The 16,240-nt window shown below is 42.0% G+C and overlaps 1 protein-coding gene across 11 annotated transcripts in view; it reads left to right on the top strand.

The window, feature by feature from the left end:
* Window positions 1-16,064, top strand: part of EP400 (E1A binding protein p400) — a 67,782-nt gene extending 51,718 nt beyond the window's left edge. For 9 of the 11 annotated variants that reach the window (XM_048822147.2, XM_048822145.2, XM_048822144.2 and 6 more), the window contains 12 exons: window positions 257-313; window positions 417-495; window positions 1,183-1,374; window positions 3,593-3,638; window positions 3,744-3,853; window positions 5,014-5,218; window positions 6,692-6,855; window positions 7,270-7,479; window positions 7,821-8,016; window positions 9,919-10,196; window positions 11,391-11,468; window positions 13,585-16,064. In XM_048822147.2, the coding sequence (XP_048678104.2) occupies window positions 257-313; window positions 417-495; window positions 1,183-1,374; window positions 3,593-3,638; window positions 3,744-3,853; window positions 5,014-5,218; window positions 6,692-6,855; window positions 7,270-7,479; window positions 7,821-8,016; window positions 9,919-10,196; window positions 11,391-11,468; window positions 13,585-13,857 (1,888 nt within the window). In that variant the 3' untranslated portion in view covers window positions 13,858-16,064. The remainder of the gene's footprint in view (window positions 1-256; window positions 314-416; window positions 496-1,182; window positions 1,375-3,592; window positions 3,639-3,743; window positions 3,854-5,013; window positions 5,219-6,691; window positions 6,856-7,269; window positions 7,480-7,820; window positions 8,017-9,918; window positions 10,197-11,390; window positions 11,469-13,584) is intronic. The other 2 variants (XM_048822142.2, XM_048822146.2) reach the window with 2 other exon arrangements.
* Window positions 16,065-16,240: the final 176 nt, after the last annotated feature.

Genomic DNA, 16,240 nt, shown 5'->3' with positions numbered 1-16,240 from the left:
TACAGCACACGTTCTTTCTGCCTAAGCTACAAAAATCCTAGTAATATCTTATGCTTATTTGTGTGGCACCTGCCAGCTACATTTATTTAACGTTTACTGTAAAAGTCTGTCTGTCTTAATGCATCCATCCATGTATGAGCATGAGTGCTGCTGGGAATGCTCAGAAATGCAAAGCGTTACCTTACAAAACATATAAAATTAAATGTTTCTGCTAAGGTTTTTTCTCTCCAGTAATGTAATCTTGGTTTATTTTCAGACTTGGCATGAATCCTTTCCAGAAGAATCCAAAGCATGCTTCTGTGCTTGCAGAAAGGTGGGTCGTCACTGTCTCTTAAAGGGTTTAAAAATGGCTTAAAAACTGGGATTTTCTTTTTAAAATGTTCATTTCTAAATTCTTTTATTGCTTTTATTCCTAGTGGAATCAACTATGATAAGCCACTTCCCCCAATTCAGGTTGCATCCCTCCGAGCAGAGCGTATTGCAAAAGAGAAAAAGGTACATCTTTACATCTCAATCATATAAACTGACTGCAGTAAAAGCAATCAAGTGAGATGCCCTTCCATCCTATGCCTGAACTTACCAACATTGTGTTCTGAGTTTGCTATGAGTGGGTAGTTGTAATTTGTGGGCATTAAACCCGTATTACTTCCTTTTACTTTTGAGCTCAGTTTTTTCTTGTTCGATATCCTACTGCAGCAGTAGTCCACTAATTTCTGTCTTCTAAATAATAACAAAATAAAATTGCTCTAGAAAATGAATTATGGGAATGTGACATGAGCTGACTTCTAAGGGAAGTTGGCCACGATAGTGGCCTGCACATGCAGTGTTCCAGTCTTCTCTTTAGTTGAGTTTGAACATCAAATTCCTGAAGCAGGAAGTTTCCTATTGGCCTGACTTAATGTAATAGTATTCACAAGCACCTAGGACTCTCTTTTCTTGAGACACACTCAAAAAGTAACCTACTTCCTCATTTTATTGTTGTTCATTCTGTAGCCCCCATTCATATTTTATCCAGTAAGAGCTGCCCTGCTTCATCAGCTAATGTAAGGGCATGCTATATAGAGCACACCTGGAGATCGGTTACTAAGCATGTTGATGGCTAACTCCTGACTGAGTATGGAAGGTTTGTTTTATGTGCTGTTTTGAAGAATTTACTAAACGTATTTCTTTTATGTTTCCCAGGCTTTGGCTGAACAGCAGAGGGCACAGCAGCAGACAGGCCCACAGCCTCAGCAGCAACAGCAAGCTGGCCAGCAGCAAACTCAGCAATCAGCTGTGCAGCAAGCGCAAGCTCAGACTCAAGCCCAGGTAGTTCAGCAGCCACAGGCAGTGGTACAGACTGCAGTAACTACTGTGGCCAACACGGCAGTATTGGTAAGAAAGGGAAGGCTTGCCGCTTCTGAAGCAGCGACTTCAGTTCTTGTGTGTGCACCATCTATGCATATGTTCTTCATATTGAAAGTGAGAATTCTGACTTGATATAGAGCAGGTTAAGTCACAGTACCCTGTTCATTTCCTGGATAGGTTGCATATCTTGGTTTTCATCCACTCACTTATTAGGATTCCTTGGAGAATTCATGCTAGAATTGAGATAGTAGGCTGTGGTAGTCTCTGATGTGAAACTGCCATCAACAAGGACATCAGCCAGTAAAACTACCTCTTTGTCTGATAAATCTGAGCAGATACGGGCATGGTACATGAAAAAGATTCATCCAGGTAGTTTGGGGAGTACAACTTCTCTGTAGTGTTTTTTGTTGTTTTTTTTTTTTAAATCCCTCTACCTGTGGAGATGTTTTATCTGGAGGAATATGGCACAGTGCAGTTCAAGAGATGCATTTTCTTTGTGGAACTCTTGTTCCTTTGCTCAGACAGTAATGTGAAACTTCTTAGAATGACTTGGGGTCTTTCTCCTCAAGATCACCAGTTCAAGTGTCAGAGTCCCTGAAGAATCACATGATGAAATGCCAGGCTTTTTGGTGCTGCCTCTTTCTTCAGCCCATCTGTCTGCTGGGTCAAAAGGAAGATGAGAGAAGAAACTCATTTATGACCGTTATAACCGACTGTATGGGACAAGTCTTCATTACAGACCAGTTGATACATGTTAACCGAAAGAGACTGTAGGCCAAATTCGTTCCCATTGATGTAAGAAGTTGACACCAAGGAGTAATTTTGCCAAGAGATTCTGTTAAGCAGCTCAAAACCGAAAGGTTGTGTGAAACAACATACGCTCTGGGGTGGGAGGTAGCGGCTGGGGAGGGGAGAGAAGAACTGTTATAGCACACCATGACCCTATCCTACAGCTGGATCCACGAATACAGGCCCATGACACGCCTCCTTAGCTTCAGTGGGGCTCTGAACAAGCTCTAGAGCCTGTGCCAGTGGAACTGATAATAGGAGTCGGACTGATGTTTCGAAGGCTACAGATCTTGTATGTTTAAGCTCCAGAACTGACCTGCTGCTGGCAGGGGTTCACCCTGCAGTGTCTCAGCCGTCGTGAGCAGTCTCTGCCCACCCCTCCCCCCGGTCCTGTCATAGCTGCGGGAACTACGGGTGTGGGGATTGCTGCAGCACCCTCAGGTTTTATACGGGGCTCTGCTCCCAGCCCTGCACGCTGAGCCCCAGTCCCATGCCTCCACTTTTGGCCCTGTGCATGGCCGCTGGCCCTGTGCCTGAGGGTCCCAGCTGCTGGCCCTCCCTCCAGCTGTGGCTCCAGCCTCAGCCCTCTTACCCCTGACCGGGTCTGCCCGCCCGCCCGCCTCCCCGGGAGACACGACCGTGCTCCCAGCCCCAGGTCAGGGTGTGTGTGTGGGGGTGGACAGGTTTAAGGGCCCCCCCACTATTAAAAATGTTCCAGTGCTACTGGTTGCTTGCGGCAGCAGCAGAGGGATCCTGGAGCTGCTCAGCGGCCATGGGTGGGGGTCCCCCCACAGCTCCCAGCTGCTGCTGCCGGCAGCAGAGGGACCTTGGAGTTGCTCAACAGGTGGTGGGGGCCCCCACACACAGTTCCCAGCCGGAAGCGGCAGAGGGACCTCGGAGCTGCTCAGCAGCCCAGGGCAGGGCCCCCTCCCACAGTTCCCCAGCCTCCGCCGCTGGCAGGGCCCCGCCTCCCCCCACAGCTCCCTTGCAGCTCCCAGCCACTGCCAGGGGGGCAGGGTGCTGGACCCTCCTCCTTCCCCATTTTGTCAGGGATGTTTTTAGTAAAAGTCAGGGACAGTTCACAGCTTCCGTGATTTTTTGTTTATTGCCCGTAACCTGTCCATGACTTTTACTAAAAATATCCATGACAAAGTCATAGCCTTCGTTATAGTAGGTGCTGATTTAATTTCTTTAGAGAAGAATCAAAGTACCACAGCTCTGGGAGAGAGATGAATATATGCATATATAGCTGCACATGTGCTACATAGTGAAATGGCACATAAGTATCTATACACTTTTATTATAAGATTTTTTTTTATATATAAATTTTGGTAGTTATCTCATTCTCACAATAGGGCAGCTATATTCTGTTAAACAGAAAAGTAGTTTTAAAGACCTGCACTAAATTGTTTTCCAATTTGTCTCTGAAATATTATTCAAATTGTCTTCTAAACAGGCTGGCACAATCAAAACAGCAGTCACTGGGACAAGTATACAGACTGGTAAGATGTTTTTAGTGAAGCACTGGGGATGGGTGAAGAAATACAGAAATACTCCTTTGTCTTTTTTTTGTAGTAGTCTCATGGTTTTTTTGGGTTTACTTTCAGCTACTGTGAGTGGGAATGTTATAGTGAATACAGTTGCTGGAGTCCCTGCTGCTACCTTTCAGCCTATTAATAAACGTCTGGCTTCACCAGTTATACCTGGGACACTGACAGTGAGTAAATTTCAGTAGTTGTACTGTAATTTAATTATTTTTACTTGCAGATTGTAGCAGCACAATAAATTTCTAGCATTTAATTTTTTGTTAGTTTTATGTATATAACTCTGCCCATAGCTAACTTCATTTAGTCTGGTATATTCTCACCAGTCTGTATATTTTCCAAAGAAGAGAGTGATGCAGCTAATGGAAATGTGTTGCATAACAAATACGGTTATAAATGAGACATGGGAAAAGACTTCTTAGATCATTCAGCCTTTACCACTGCCAGTCCATCTCTGATCAGTGATCCTTTTTTTGAAATACACACAAACAAATCAATGTTGATAAATGCAAAGTAATTGGAAAAGGTTCAGAAAAGGGCAACAAAAATGATTGGGGTATGGAACCGCTTCTGTATGAGGAGAGATTAATAAAACGGGGACTTTTCAGCTTGGAAAAGAGACGACTAAGGGGGGATATGATTGAGGTCTATAAAATCATGACTGGTAGGAAGTGTTATTTACTCCTTCTCATAACACAAGAACTAGGCGTCACCAGATGAAATTAATAGGCAGCAGGTTTAAAATAAACAAAAGGAAGTATTTCTTCACACAACGCATAGTCAACCTGTGGAACTCTTTGCCAGAGGATGTTGTGAAGGCCAAAACTATGACAGCATTCAAAAAAAGAACTAGATAAATTCATGGAGGATAAGTCCATCACTGGCTATTAGCCAGGATGGGCAGGGATGTTGTCCCTAGCCTCTGTTTGCCAGAAGCTGGGAATGGGCGACCGGGAATGGATCACTTGGTGATTATCTGTTCTGTTCGTTTCCTCTGGGGCACCTCGCATTGGCCACTGTCAGAAGACAGGATATGGGGCAAGATGGACCTTTGGTCTAACCCAGTATGGCCGTTCTTATAGACAAGACATCTAAAACTGATGAGTGCAAATGGGGGAAAATTCACACTTCAATAGTATAGTTAAGGGCTTTCAGGTCAGAATACTGAGAATGAGGTGACTGGCCATTTATTAGATAGACTGGAAAGATATGTACATATTTGCCTTTATTTATGACATTTGTATCTTAAAATATGTCGTCTGTTTCCAGAAGGTTCTATGGTTTTAAATGTAAGTTGAAGGTAGTGAGGAATAATGGTTTTTTTCTTCCTTAGACTTCAGGAGGTACTTCTTCTGCTCAGGTGGTACATACTCAGCAGCGAACAGCAGCAGCACCTGCTGCATCAACAGAATTGGTGACCATAGCATCTACCCAGGGTGTTCGAGCAGTGACATCCGTGACTGCGTCAGCCGTGGTAACTACCAACCTAACACCAGTACAGACCCAGGCGAGATCCTTAGTGACTCAGGTTACGCAAGGTAATAATTGTGTGGTGATTCTTTCCTAGTGTACTTTAAGTGCCTAAACTTCCTGTAACTTACTTGACCACCTCAGCCTCAGAATATTGGAGTCAGAATTTACCAGCAGTACAGCTGTTAAACACTGCTGAAAACTTTTAACCTGCTTATCCTTAGTGCCAGAAATCACGTTTTCCTCTATTAAGTTATACTAAGTGCAGAATAGAGAAAATATACTAATTGGTTCCTAGGCACTACTTTAATCAACATGCATAATAATTATATGCAAGTGCAGCAAATACAGCTTTATTGACTGCTCTTGACCATACCCCATTTTCAAGAAAGGAAAGTATTTATTTATTTGCTCTGTTTATCTAATCAAGAAAAACTATATGCAGTCTGTGTTCATTTACTCTTAGTTTGAGCTAGCCTTTATTGTTTTATGCCACTTTTAATAAACAGCATAAGCTTACAAAGCAAAGACAATAGGGTCCTTTCTCTGTAGTTTTCAGTGTCAAATAAGGAGTTGAATGGAGGGAGAACATTTTATGTTGCGCATCTGTGTGTGTGTACACGTATGTACACATATATAAATTAATTTTCAGTTCACCCCAGAGTTTATAGTAAATAGTATTAAACAGTGTTGTGGCACGACATCTTCATAAGGATTCCACCTCTAGTTTATTCAGACGTTACATTAAGACAGAGTGAGGCTTGTTAGAGGAAATATAGTGTAGCAGTTAGAATAGGGGACTCACTCTAGGACTCTTGGATTCTAGTCTGTTCTCTTATGTACTGTTCAGTTCTGTTCAGATCTCTTATTTTGATCCACTCTGTACTTTGGTTTACACATCCATAAAATGAAGATACCTCACAGGAAGAGAAAGGGCTGTTGTGAGGCTTAAGTGAAGTTTGTGAAGCTTTTGAGATCTTAAAATGAAAGATGTTATGTGAAAAGTACTAGTGCAAAACTGCATGTGTTTTAACATATGTAAGCAGATGTTTGTTTTTCTGAATTAATCCAGGAGCCATATAACCCTAAACTGCTTAAGAGCATTTTAACATAATCTTTTGTCAGCAGGCGCTGGGGTTAGCTATTCACCTACCTGTGAATATGTGAGCTCGAGCAGCCAGTGCTGTGCTGACATTAATGACTGATACAGAAATCAAGTGGTGGTATAGAGCAATAAATTGGTGTAAAACGATGGATGTGATTCTGAGTCTTCTTAATGGGTTTGTTTAGCTATAGAGTCACAGGGGTTAGTTATCCTTTTTGTTTTGCTAACAATGATTCTATTGCGTTCCTGCTTATATAGTTCATTTGGGCCTCCCTACCCAGTCTATTTCCTTTCATCTAATCCTGAATCTCTCCTCAGAATTAGTGTCGCGAAAAAGGACAGGGTTAGCAATTGTACTAGAACTGTTTCAGTGAAGTTGATTAAATTAATCAAATGTTGGAACTTTCTCTTCAGAGCCTTTTTGCTTTATTTACAGCTGCGCCAACAGTTCAACTCTCTGGCAAAACAGTCATACCTGCTCAATTCCAGCTTCTCAGGCAGCAGCAGCAGCAGGCCGCTCAGGTGCAGGTTCCACAGATTCAGACCCAGGCACAAGCCCAGTCTCCAGCCCAAATAAAACCTGTAGGGAAGTTATCACAGGTGAGGGAAACATTCCGAAGATGTCATGAATGCTGTTCTTTCCTGTTTCTTTAAACACTTACCAGTGATGTCGTCTGCGGTGACCTATGTTCTCATACTAGACAGAAAACAGGGGTTCTCTCTTAAATTCACTGCCGGTGAGACTAAAATTTCATGGAAGCACAGGGCATGCTAACTGGTTCAAGTTTGTTAAGTACTTCTATGAAGTAAAACAGTAAATAAGCACTAGGTATTTGCTCTCTGGAGAGCCACACTGTAAAGGAGCTACGTTCTTAGTTCCGTTGCTCATTGATTAAAACTGGCAGGCGAACTCCCATAGCTTAAAGTTTCAAAGTCTGCTACCACTGGAGGTATATCCGCCTTTCCTAAAATCAATAATGAAATTGAAAGCAATAAAAGTGTTTCTACTTTCAGGAGCAGCTGCTCAAGTTGCAGAAACAGAAATTACAGCTTCCTCAGCAGCAAGCAACACAGCAGCAGACACAGCCAGGGGCCCAACAACAGACAACACAAGTACAAGTGCAACAGCAGCAGCAAACTCAACAACTTGCTGCTGTCGCAGCATCACGGCCTGGAGCAGTACTTACAGGCACTACTGTGACAAACCTGCAGGTTGCTCGTCTTGTAAGTTGCTATACACTTAGTTAAAAATGCACTTAAACAGCTAGTTCTACACTGGTTAAAATGAATGAGATGTTGTATCTGAATCTAGCACCTGATTCTCATGTACACTGAGGCCCCTTTACACTGCTCTGGCAGCGTAAAGGGGACGTAAAGTGAATGTAAATGTAGTTTAAGCCCACTTTAAGCTTGCTTTATGTTGTTAGAGCAGTGTAAAGGGGTCTTAGTGTAAATGAGAATCAGGTCCTTAGTTTCTGAACATACAGTTATCATCTTGCAATGACCTAGTTAAATACACCAGATATTCTTTTTCTGTACAATAATCCTGATTCCTTGCTGCTTAGACTCGTGTTCCTGCTTCCCAGCTTCAAGCACAAGGACAGATCCAGGCCCAGACACCTCAGGCAGCACAAGTTACTTTGGCAAAGCCTCCCGTGGTGTCTGTTCCAGCTGCTGTTGTGTCATCTGCAGGAGTTACAACTCTCCCTGTTACGGTTGCTGGGATTAGCGTTGCTATTGGGCAGCCACAGAAAGCAGCAGGTACTTCGTTATGCTTCTTGAAATACAATGTCATTTAAAGTTGTGCTTTAAAAAAATTCTGTGGCACCTCAAATAATGTCTAGTACAAGATGCTTTCTCCATCTCATTTCAAGATTTAACAGGATACAGTTTGAAATTTAGTCTACTTTAAAAATGAGTTAAAACGTTTCAAGTACTAGATTTGCCTCGACAGTTCGTGCTTCTGCAGTCACATCTGGCTATTTTTAAACTGTTTTCTCTCTTTCCTGCTACGCTGTGGAAAAATAATACAAATCAGAAAAACTTATCTATGTGCAGAGGGCCTGATCTAAAACCCATTGAAGTTAATGTAAAGACTCCCCATAACTTCAGCTGGATTTTCTGTCAAGTGTACAAAATTAACCAGGAGGACAGAGAAAAGTAAATGTAACCTTTCAGTTATAGTAATCTTTGGTGTTACTTTTAACAATCGTAGGTAAGGAATTTTCAGACAGAAGTATGATTTCCTTTTTAAATGATAGAATATTAGAAATATGGGGCTGGAAGAGACTTAAAGAAGTCATCAAGTCCATTCCCCTGTACTGAGCCAGGATCGAGTAAATGCTAGACCATTCCTGACAGGTGTTTGTCCAATCTGTTCTTAAAAACCTCCAGTGATCGGGATTCCACAGCCTCCCCTGGAAGCCTATTCTAGAGCTTAACCACCCTTCTAGTTAGAAAGTTTTTCCTAAATCTCCCTTGCTGCAGATTAAGCTATTGCTTCTTGTCCTACCTTCAGTGGACATGGAGAACAATTGAACTCAGTCCTCTCTGTAGCAGCCCTTAACATATATTTGAAGACTGTTATCAGGTCTTCTTGTTCAAGACTAAGCATGCCCAGGTTTTTTAACCTTTCCTCATAGGCCAGGTTTTGTAGTCCGTTTATCATTTTTGCTGCTCTCCTCTGGACACTCCAATTTGTCCACTTGTTTTCCTAAAGGGTGGGGCCCAGAATTGGACAGAGTACTCCAGCTGAGGTCTCACCAATGCCGGTAGAGCAGGGCCCAATTGCCTTTTGCATCTTGCATATGACAGTCGTATTAATACACCCCAGAATGATATTTGCCTTGCGAAACTGCATCACATGTTGACTCAGTCAATTTGGAATCTGCTATACACCCAGATGCTTTTCCACAGTTCTACCACCTGACCAGTTATTTCCCATTTTGTAGTTGTGCATTTGATTTTTGCTTCCTAAGTGAAGTACTTTGCACTTATATTTACTGAAGTTGATAGTATCCCTTTAAGAATAGGTGGTGAACCGGTTTTCTGTATAAAACCATAGTAATCACACAATCTCTGAGAAGAATAGTCTTTAATTAAGAATAGAGTTAAAAGCCATTTGAGCAGCAAGCTGAGATTCAGTTTAACTGATATTTCTGTACCAGATACTCATTTCAGATCAGTGTCTAGTATGACATGTAAAAAATTCTTCTAACAGGGTATTCTAATACTAATGCGGTGAAATTTTGCTTAATCCTGCCTTTAGATACAATGGCATATACTACCACATCTCTCTTAAAATCAGTGATGGTGATGGCACACGCATGCTTCGTAGCTAATTTCACAGAACATGCTTAGAATGTTCACTTTTGTTTGAAGGGCGAGAGAGATTCTGTTGCTTAAAAGGCTGCTGCATGTTTACGGTCTCTTACCGCACTCCCAGCTGGAGAGAAAGGCACTGTTAGGACTCGATCCTGCAAGGACTTTTCCTTAACTTTAAATATGTGAGAAGTCCTGTTGAATTCAATGGGATAACTTATGTGCTTAAAGTTTAGCATAAATCTCTGTACTCCGTGATCGGTGGGATTTAAGCACTCCTTAAACACACTTCGCAGAAGTGCTACAATGAAGACTCCTCTTTTTTCTTTTTTTAATTTGCAGGAGGACAGACAGTGGTGGCACAGCCAGTGCATGTCCAACAGCTGCTAAAACTCAAGCATCATCCAACAGCACAGCAACAGAAAGCCATCCAGCCCCAGGTTGCACAAGGTCAAGCTACTGTACAGCAAAAGGTTACTGTCCAAACCCAACATCAGACTTCACAGCAACAGAAAGTTACCTATAGTGCACAGCCAGCCATTAAAACCCAATTCCTGACAACTCCAATTTCCCAGGCCCAAAAACCCGGTGGAACCCAGCAAGTGCAACCACAGATACAGGTACAGGGACACAACTTCTCCCGTTGAAGTTATACTGTGTGACTAGAAAGTAGCAAAGGCCACAGTCTTACTGCAGTAGAGTCAGGTTAGAGTTTTAGTTGCTGCTGGCTTCAATACTAGTGACATGTTCTTAAAAATTGGCTGTAGTTGTAAAACTCACTGGGTGGGATTGCAACCTTGTAGTCTGCCGCAGGTTCTGTCTTGTACCCGGGAGCAGATCAGAGAATGAGTTGTGACTTGGAGAGTCATGATTCGTCCCCCACACCTTCCTTGCTTTTGTGGAGAAGTAAGTTACGTCACCCTTTTCGTCAAGCAGTTTACTCCCCACTGCTCACCCACCAAGCTGTTCTCACCAGTGATAAGAAGAGGTGGAGTAGAGCCCTGGCTCTACTCCCATTTGCCATCACCTTCCTGCCAACCTGTTTGCAAAGGGGAGACAAGGTGGGTGAGGTGATCTCTTTTATTGGACCAACTTGTGTTGGTGAGAGAGACAACCTTTCAAGCTCTTCTAAGAAGTTGGTCCAGTGAAAGATATTACCTCCCCTGCCTTGTCTCTCTAATATTTTGGGACCGACATGGCTACATCAACACTGCATACAGTGGGGAGTAGTGGGCAGGTGGCTCCTGCTCTCCTCTGCACAGCTAGCTCACTATCTAACCAGGGCAAGCAAGGAGATTAAAGAGGGGAAGAAGTTTTATTCCCCTGTACAATCAAGTAAGGGCTGTGACAGTCCAACCCTTTAGAATTACTAACCTTGCTGTAAAAAGAACAGGAGGACTTGTGGCACCTTAGAGACTAACAAATTTATTTGAGCATAAGCTTTCGTGAGCTACAGCTCACTTCATCGGATGCTAACCTTGTTGTAGTTTTTCAATGGCTTAGCAACAGTGTCTCACATATACAAGGTGTGGTTGAAAATTTGGCCCCAAAAGATTTCTTCAGTGCAATAGTCCTAAAGCTTTTGATGAAAAAAGAACACCACCAAAGTGCAGAATTCCACGCTACCCAGACCAATGGCACTGGGATGGGCATTCCAAAGGACAGTTAGTTAACAGCATATTTTAAATAACGCTGTGGCTTGATAATAGACAGACCCATCATAAGCTATTTTACCACATGTATAGAGAAAATAAATATCTACAAAATATTCGTCATTTTTCTCTAATCCCCTTTTCTGTTTCATGCTGCTAAAGGTTTCAAAGCTTCCACAGGTGGTCCAGCAACAGACAACTGTTGCCAATATTCAGCAGATGGTTTCAGTTTCCCAACAGGTAAGGGGCACTCAGGCTGAACACAGGAAAACAATCTATTGCAGGTTTTCTTATTTGGAGAAATGTATTTTTCTTTCCCCTGTACAGTATGTAAAATTTGTAAAATACCTAGTATTTTCATTGCCTTTCCTAAAAATTAAAATGGTGTCCCTAGCCTCCATTTGCCAGAAGCTGGGATTGGGTGACAGGGAGTGGATCACTTGATGATTACTTGTTCTGTTCATTCCCTCTGGGGCACCTGGCATTGGTCACTGTCAGAAGACAGGATACTGAGCTACATGGACCTTTGGTCTGACCCAGTATGGCCATTCTTATGTAAAACTGCAGTCACTGGGCATGTGATCAACTGCTATATATTTCTGTTTCTTATTACTCTTGATGAGCCTAAATCAGCTTCTCTTATGTCCTCGGCAGCTAAAGAGAGCTTCTAAAAGTTGTGGCTGTTCATCATGATGTGTAATCGAAGATAATGATGGATAGGAAGAGAATTGAGCTAATGGCAGCCAATTCAGTGATTGTTCTATTTAAAATATAGGAGAAAATAATAGAATTACAAGCTTGTTTGTTACTTTGTAGTGGCCAAAGTTGTGCCAGGTGCTTCACAGAAAACAAAGAAATATTCAGTGCAACACAAAATGGAATGGGGCAAGCAAGGATGAGGCAGATGAAGAGGAAACTAAAAACTAAGGCCTTGTCTACACTACGAGAGGAGATCGATCTAAGTTATACAACTTCAGCTATGTGAATAACGTAGCTGAAGTCGACATACTTAGATCTACTTACCACAGGGTCTACACTACGCTATGTCGACAGGAGACGCTCTCCCGTCGACTCCCCTTGTGCTTCTCATTCAGGTGGAGTACAGGAGTCGACGGGAGAGCGATCTGCGATCATTTTAGTGGGTCTTCACTAGACCTGCTAAATCGACTGCTGATGTATCGATTGCCATGCATTGATTCCCCCGGTAAGTGTAGACAAGCCCTAAGTAGCTGATAGTTGACTTTAAACTGTTTGGAATAAAGGCTTTCAGAACATTAGCAATAAACATGTCTTACTCTTTTTCAGTAGACCTAAACATTAAGGGTAGGAGTTTCAGGTGATCAGTGCTGACCTAAAGTCTGCTCCCAATCAATAAAAACATAGCTCTTATAAAGCACTTTCCATCAGTAGATCTCACAGCCCTTTACAAAGGAAGTATGCATCCTTCTCCCCATTTTACAGCTGTGGGAGTTTTACCATTGACTTCAGTGGGAGCACAGTTAGGCCAGGGCTAAACACTTCTGAAAATGCTACCTTCAATGTTTACAATTTATCTGCACCCTTAACGCAACACTTCACAATGGATGGGTTTCCTCTTTGACTGACCGGGCGGGCGCTTGCTGAACCTCTCACGGTGAGACTTGGGCACTCTGCTTAAGCTTCACTTCTCCCCTCCTCATTCTGCCTCTGATGAAGGCAGTGACAGTTGATGTTGCTCCTCCATTTTCATTCCTGTGATCTCAAAATGGATAGACAAGCTGGAGAACATTGAAAACCCCCCCTGCAGTGGCCGCAGCTGTGCAAATTAGGTGCTAGGACCAGGCTCCCTCACTCAAGTGGGGATAGAGACTGCCTGCTGTAGCCCCCCTGTCCCCACTGCCTTCTTTAAAGATGGGCAAGGGACCTCCAGTGGCTTTACCCACAATGGCTGATGCTTTTCCCTTGATCTCTTCCAACCCCTCTCCTCTCCTCCCTGCTTTCCTTCACCTGAAGGAAACAACAGTATTGGAATGTTTGACTATCCAATGACCATACCCTCCCCACCTCTCTTGTGGGGGGCAAAGGGAGAATGCTCTCTGACCCACTGCAAGAAGGCTGGGTGATAATTATCTTGGCTTTTAGCTGGAATGCACAGGGCTACAGGTACCCTGTCTCCTTTCCTTACTGCAAATGGAAGAGGTAGTGCGGTGTGTGTGCCCAAAAACTGTCTACTGTGATTGGTTCGCCTGCCTGTCAGTCAGAAGTAAGAACATCCAACCAAGTAAACTGCTGTACTGTGGTGCAGAATACTAATGAAGAACTCTATGTATTTAATACTGAACCACGTTTTCATCTCCTGTCACCTGCATATTTTTAGGTTCAGGCTCAGCCCCAAACTGTGACACTGTCTCAGACGACTGCAGGTCAACAACAAGTCCAAGTGATTCCAGCAACAACTGCTACAGCTCAAGTGGTCCAGCAGAAACTGATACAGCAGCAAGTTGTGACAACAGCATCTCCCCAAATTCAGGCCCCAGGTGTACAGAACCCAGCCCAGGCACCAGCAGCGTCCGAAGCCCAAAACCAGCAAGCAAAAGTGCAAATGAGGACGCCTACTGTCAGATTGAAGGCACCCACCAAACCTAGTTGAACTAATGATTAAATTGAAATAAGCATGGATATACCACGTTTTGTGTTTGCTAAGCCATGGCAACGTGGGCAGGTTCTCTGCAGCTCTCCATCCAAATGAAGATAAATCCCTTTCATTTTTTAACAGAAGGATTTTGGCGGTGGACATTTGACATGGAAACTCTCAAAACAAAACAAACAAAAAAAACTTCAGAAAATGCTCATAAAGTTTATACAAGGCGCATTCTGCCCCAGCAGAAAGGTCTTATTTTCTGTGCTTGTTCAAACCATACGATGCAAATGTTATTTACATTTAATTTCTGCCTAGCTTCACAAAAAATGGTGATATCCCTTAAATGTTGGTAAAGTTCATCCATGTAATATATTGTATAACTGCCAATAAGAATATGCAGTCCTCTGCTGTAATGTGTATGAGCGTTTAATATCCATTGCAAAGCCATACCAAGAACTAAGTGTGACTTGTGTAGCAGAGTGCTTTCCACCTGGCTGTGAAAGCTATTCATGTGGTTCTCACCTGAGGTGATCATCCCTCAGAAGAACCAATTATATTTGACGTTCTCCCTGCAGAGTTTAGCCAATAAATGTGAAAATTTGTAAGTATCTGTAATTAAAAAGAAAAGAACCATGTTTCATCCTCCATTTTTGTAAGTCTTTTAAAATGTTTGTTAGTAGTTCTGTGTACAGTTTATTGAAGCACCCAACCTGTGCGCTCACTCTCATACTTCACTTTAAAATAATGGATATTCTAGGCATGTGCTGAATACTGTATTGATAGTAGATGTGTATTAAAGTGTACCCCTTTTTTTTGTAAAAGAATTGTTTAATTGGTATCTCTAAACAAATGGCCCTTAGTTGTTTCTTATGGGACTTCCAAATCGGAAAATCGTGAACAGATGGAGTTTAATACATCAGTTTAATTCTGCTTTTGCAACATGTTTAAATGTTCAGTACTTTCTACTCATCTTTCAGCTTGGGGGAGTGGGGAATAGAAAATGTAAATCTAAGACTAATTCTTCAATTGTGTAAAGAATAAGATCTAACTTTTGTACTATTCTTTTACTAAAGCTAATGATGAATGTATCTTCAGGTGGGTATTTTGGATGCCTCTTCCTCCACATCAGTTTGCCTTATTGTTATCAAACAAACGAGGAAAAAGCTTCATAGAACTGGGCGGGGGGAAATGCTGCAAAAGCCTGTTTGACAGCACTAAGAGAGGATTCAAAAAGCTCTTGGATGAATAGATTTGTTTTACTTTGGCCACAAAACTGCAGGACACAGACATGAAATTCAATGAAAATGGTAATATTCCATTTCTGAAAATTGATTTTTTTTAAAAAAGATTCCCCCCCCTCCCCATTCTGTAATCTTTTCAATATTTTAGGAGGGGAGTCTAATTAAAAGGGAAAAAGCATATGTATATCTTTTGTTCTGATTTCTATAGATATACAGTTATTCGTATCAAACAGTAGCACAAATGGCTTAAATAAGAGAATTCACAAGCAGCTCCTCTGTTTTAAGTAGGAAATATGTCATCAGTTAAATCCAGAATATAAACACTGGGGTCAGGCAGCGTTCCTGATTTTTTATTTTTTTTTAATCTCATCACTTCTTTTCTCCTGCATCTTACTATTTTCCTGGACTCTCAAGTTGTAGAATTTTTTTTACTAAGTTCGTACATGAGCAAACTAGCGAACAATTTTTTAGATTCCCCTGATTGCACCTGAGCCAGGGCCATTAGCTAATCTTTATTAGCAGCTCTGCAACACAAACTAATAGAGCTGGCAGTGGAATAGTTAAAATGCAATGACAACAGGATAACAGACAGCATGTACAGTATATTGTTTCTCATCCAAAAGTATTGCCTAGAAGTAGTACGCCCCATTTTACTTTCAAGTGTTCAGCTCTTATGTACTTGAAAGGGGGAACACTTCCAACAGTTGGGAAAAAACTGCTGACTACATCAATGTGCTGGTCTAAAGGGTCTAAGAGGCAGCGTCTAAAGAGGCAATTTTGTTTTTATTGTTAAGGTCAGTTAATGAAGATTAAAATCAGATTTTTTTTCTTTGTCACTCTCCTAAGAAGGTGTTAGAAAGTCAATCTACCTGTAAATACTTTATGAACATAAATATTTGTACTTGATCAGTAGGATTGTAAGGAATAGTGATGTATCCTACCTGAAGGTGTAATAAAGTGTACATTTTTATAACACATCTGTCATTTCAGTACTTTGTTGGGTAAATAATGTTCAATACACTTTCACTGGGTTTTTTTGTTAAAATGCGTAGGGCATTGGCTTTTAAAAGTAACTAACATCAGAATGCAGCTGTGTTAGTCTGTATCTGCAAAAAGAACAGGAGTACTTGTGGCAGCCTAGAGACTAACAA

Source organism: Caretta caretta, chromosome 15, assembly GCF_965140235.1.
Source record: "Caretta caretta isolate rCarCar2 chromosome 15, rCarCar1.hap1, whole genome shotgun sequence".
In the NCBI taxonomy this organism is placed as follows: Eukaryota; Metazoa; Chordata; order Testudines; family Cheloniidae; genus Caretta; species Caretta caretta.
This window is presented reverse-complemented; position numbering and strand designations above follow the sequence as displayed.